Below are 3,576 nucleotides of genomic sequence, written 5' to 3' on the forward strand. Positions count from 1 at the left end.
TTTCTCCATTCTCCACTTAATTATAATTACAAACTGTGGTATATATATATATATATATATATACATAAATATATATATATAAATAAATATATATATATATATATATATATATATATATATACGATGGGCTTCTTTCAGTTTCCGTCTACCAAATCTACTCACAAGGCTTTGGTCGATCCAAGGCTATAGTAGAAGACACTTGCCCAAGGTGCCACACAATGGGACTGAACCCAGAACCATGTGGTTGGTAAGCAAGCTACTTACCACACAGCCACTCCTACTCCAATTCTTTACTGATCACAAAGAATTGATTTCATTGAATGAAAACCTACGACAGATTCGTGTGACTGACAGCAGCTACTAAACAACTAATGTGAAGATGTCCCTAGCGAAAGCAGATTCAGTTCATAAGAAATCCTATAATTGTCGAAGAATAAAACAAAGAATTTCCTGTACAACTGAAGCAGGTTTTTTTCATCTAAAGCTCAAGATTGCTGCATGATGTTGCAAGATGCTGCATGTTCCAAAATGTTGTCAGGTTTGAAGCCACCACGAAGTGGTTGATTAAATAGTTTTGTTATTACAAGTAGCAATTATGTCATAGAAGAGTCACTCTGCTTGTTTATTATCTCAGAAAGCTGTTAAACAGACTTTCAAATTTATTTCTTGAATGACAAATCATGAAATAAACTTCAAGTGAACTGAACTGTTTTTGTGTTGTTTAATGAAGAGAAGGACACAATACTGGCAAAGATTCAATCGTGGGCCTCAGAACAAGTCATTTGTGAGACAAATACAACTCCACTGTCACAAGAAGTTCACGTCAAAGGGAGATAAGTTTTCAAAAGAACAACAACACTGCAGTGTAAATCAATAATAATTACTTGAATCTCAACAATGGAGAAACATGTAACCTGTTCTAGTTGCCGGTATAAGAAATCTCTGACATCACATAAATGAGAGAAAAAAATCATATTCGTTGCAGACTTGTCTAATGTAATTAATTATATTAAATGAAACGGCAGAGTATAAGCAGACACTTACAAGATTTAGGCAAGAAAGAAAGAGTCAACGTTTTGAGTAAATTACTGTTAAGAATGGCTGTTGTTGTCTTCACTTGGTTTCAATGTTTGATCATTGTGGCATGTCTTATTTGTTGATGTCTCTATACTCACAGAGTATAAGACATGAGGCTGCCAAATTTTGTTTATGTTCTTTTCAAGACCCGAGTTGTGTTGTGTCCAAATACCTTCAGAATTTGTGCTAAACTTCTTAACTAGAGGAAAAAGGATGCAAATCTTTGGGACACTCCATGGATGAGCGAATCTTCTCCAGCTTTGCGTGGCACCAATGGTTGCAGTCTTTTGGGAAGCTAAGGTCAGTTTTCCTCATTTCATCCCATCTCTTTCTTAATCTTCCATGGATTTTATTAACCTAGAGTGTTTGCTCATCATCTCCACACATCACAGTGCAGTTTTCCCATATATACACTAATATTACAACGTGCTACACAGTGTGTTCACATCTTCACTTCTTTCTAGACGTTGCAAATCTTCAGCAGTCAACACACACGTTTCACAACCATGTAGCAAAATCATAGCTTGTACATAATTTATATATATGGAGGGGGGAGCACTGAGCAGTAATCAGTGAAATTGCCATGTTATTATCAGCCTGAATATGTTTGGTGCATTTTCGAACTGGGCAAACAAGCTACTGGTAGCGTTTTGTCACAGAGAATATACCTCGCATGTTGACAAATGGTATATATACACCTAGATCAGCTCACCTGAACTGTGAGATGCTAGCATTTCAGAGCAGTTATCTCCTCTTCAGTCACAGACACTCGGCAGATGGCACTGCAAGCTGAATTAAGAGATTACCCTCCTAATGCTTTTCCAGTCACCATACAGTGACTGGCAGCACTATACAGCGTCTCACAGTAAGTAAATTACAGAGGGGGAGTGTTAAGCAGTGATAAATGAAATTGCAATGTTATTATCAGCCTGAATATGCTTGGTGCATGTTCAAACTGGGGAAACAAGCTATTCACAGAGAATATAGCTCGATTGTTGACAAATGGTGTATATCAAACATATTCAGACTGCTAATAACAGCAATGGTTTATATAATCTGCCCTACACTCTCAGAGAGATGCCCTTTCTTACCAGCTCCCTGAATTTTCTCCAACCCATTCTTACTCTGGTACTATGCTTTTGGAACACTCACCCCTACTACAAATTCGGTTGAGAGCTGCTTAAATACTTGACAATCTGTTATTTGTTTTTAGTGTTTACTGCATCTGAACAAGATTACTTTTGCCTCTCAGCCTATCTATGACCCCACTGTCCTTCTTGTGAACCCAGACTCTGAATAGGGGACACACAACTCCTTTACCGCATGTCAAGCAAGACCATTTCTCAGATGGCAGTAGCAAGGTCCTGTTTTCTTTCCTAGCTTCCAAGAGTTTAGGCTGTATGACTTTGGTCATAAATACAGTGGAATTCCTATGGGCAGCCAGCCTCAAATGGCCTGGAGGGCTACGAGAGACAAGAAGGGAAGCAAACCCTGATGAGCTGCTACCTCTATGCTGTACACATCGCTGACTCTCACCTTTCGACACAACTTGCATGGCCATTGCAAGCTGTTCCTCACCTTGTAACTTTGTTAGCAATCACTAGAGTGTGCAACCCTGCCAAACACTTTGTAATCCTTACAAGGAAAATTCTGAAAAGACAAATTTTTTTTTTCCAGTTGTAATTATATATTGCTTAAAGCAGGAATTATGAGAATAAAATTTTAAAAAAAAGATCCCATCACATTTCCTGGCTCTCAGCATAATAAACACACAGCATACGATTGTAGTAAAGCATTTATTGAACTTTACCGATTCCAATCTTGCAAAGACAAAGACCAGCATTGATTACATTTTATTATAACAAACATGTCACAGGACATAAAAAACAATTTCCATTGTTGTACACTTCATACACAGAAAAAAAGAAATTATTTTCCAGACAACCTAAAATATGATAAATAACAGCAGATTTGAAACAAAGAATATAAAACATAATAAATAAAAATAAAATAAAAATTTCAACAAATTATTGTATTTTTTCAAATTTTTGTTCAATATGTTATATTTCTTTATTTCTAATTTCATCTATCTCTACAATGGCAGTAAAAGTGATTTCATATATTCTTTATACATTATTTGTAAATATTTCCACTTGTCAAGAATTATTCCAGTATATTAGAGAGTTCAAGAAATCTAAAAGATGAAGGACAAAAACAAAAATAACTAAATCTACAAATAAAAAAAAAACCCAAAAAGAGTCATAAAATCCATGAAAATACAGTTAAAAAGAAAACAAAATCAAAAAAAATAACAACATGAGTATCAATCTGTAGTTATTTCAAGAAATAATAATAATAATAATAATAATAATCCCCCCCACACACACTTTTTTTTTTTTTTGTAATGAAAATAAGATAAATTAAGAGTCAGAATGGCAGAGTTGTAAGTCTTTAGTGAGAAGTGTGACAGTCTGGAATCTCTTCAGAGGCAGGAAGAAA

General features: G+C 35.3%; 1 protein-coding gene across 1 annotated transcript in view; it reads right to left on the minus strand.

The window, feature by feature from the left end:
• Positions 1 to 3,240: 3,240 nt before the first annotated feature.
• The window catches only part of LOC106882412 (protein zer-1 homolog), a 64,446-nt gene continuing 64,110 nt past the window's right edge, over positions 3,241 to 3,576 (minus strand). The window contains exon 18 of the mRNA XM_052973916.1: positions 3,241 to 3,271. Coding sequence (XP_052829876.1) covers positions 3,241 to 3,271 — 31 coding nt within the window. The remainder of the gene's footprint in view (positions 3,272 to 3,576) is intronic.

Source organism: Octopus bimaculoides, chromosome 1, assembly GCF_001194135.2.
Source record: "Octopus bimaculoides isolate UCB-OBI-ISO-001 chromosome 1, ASM119413v2, whole genome shotgun sequence".
NCBI lineage: Eukaryota > Metazoa > Mollusca > Cephalopoda > Octopoda > Octopodidae > Octopus > Octopus bimaculoides.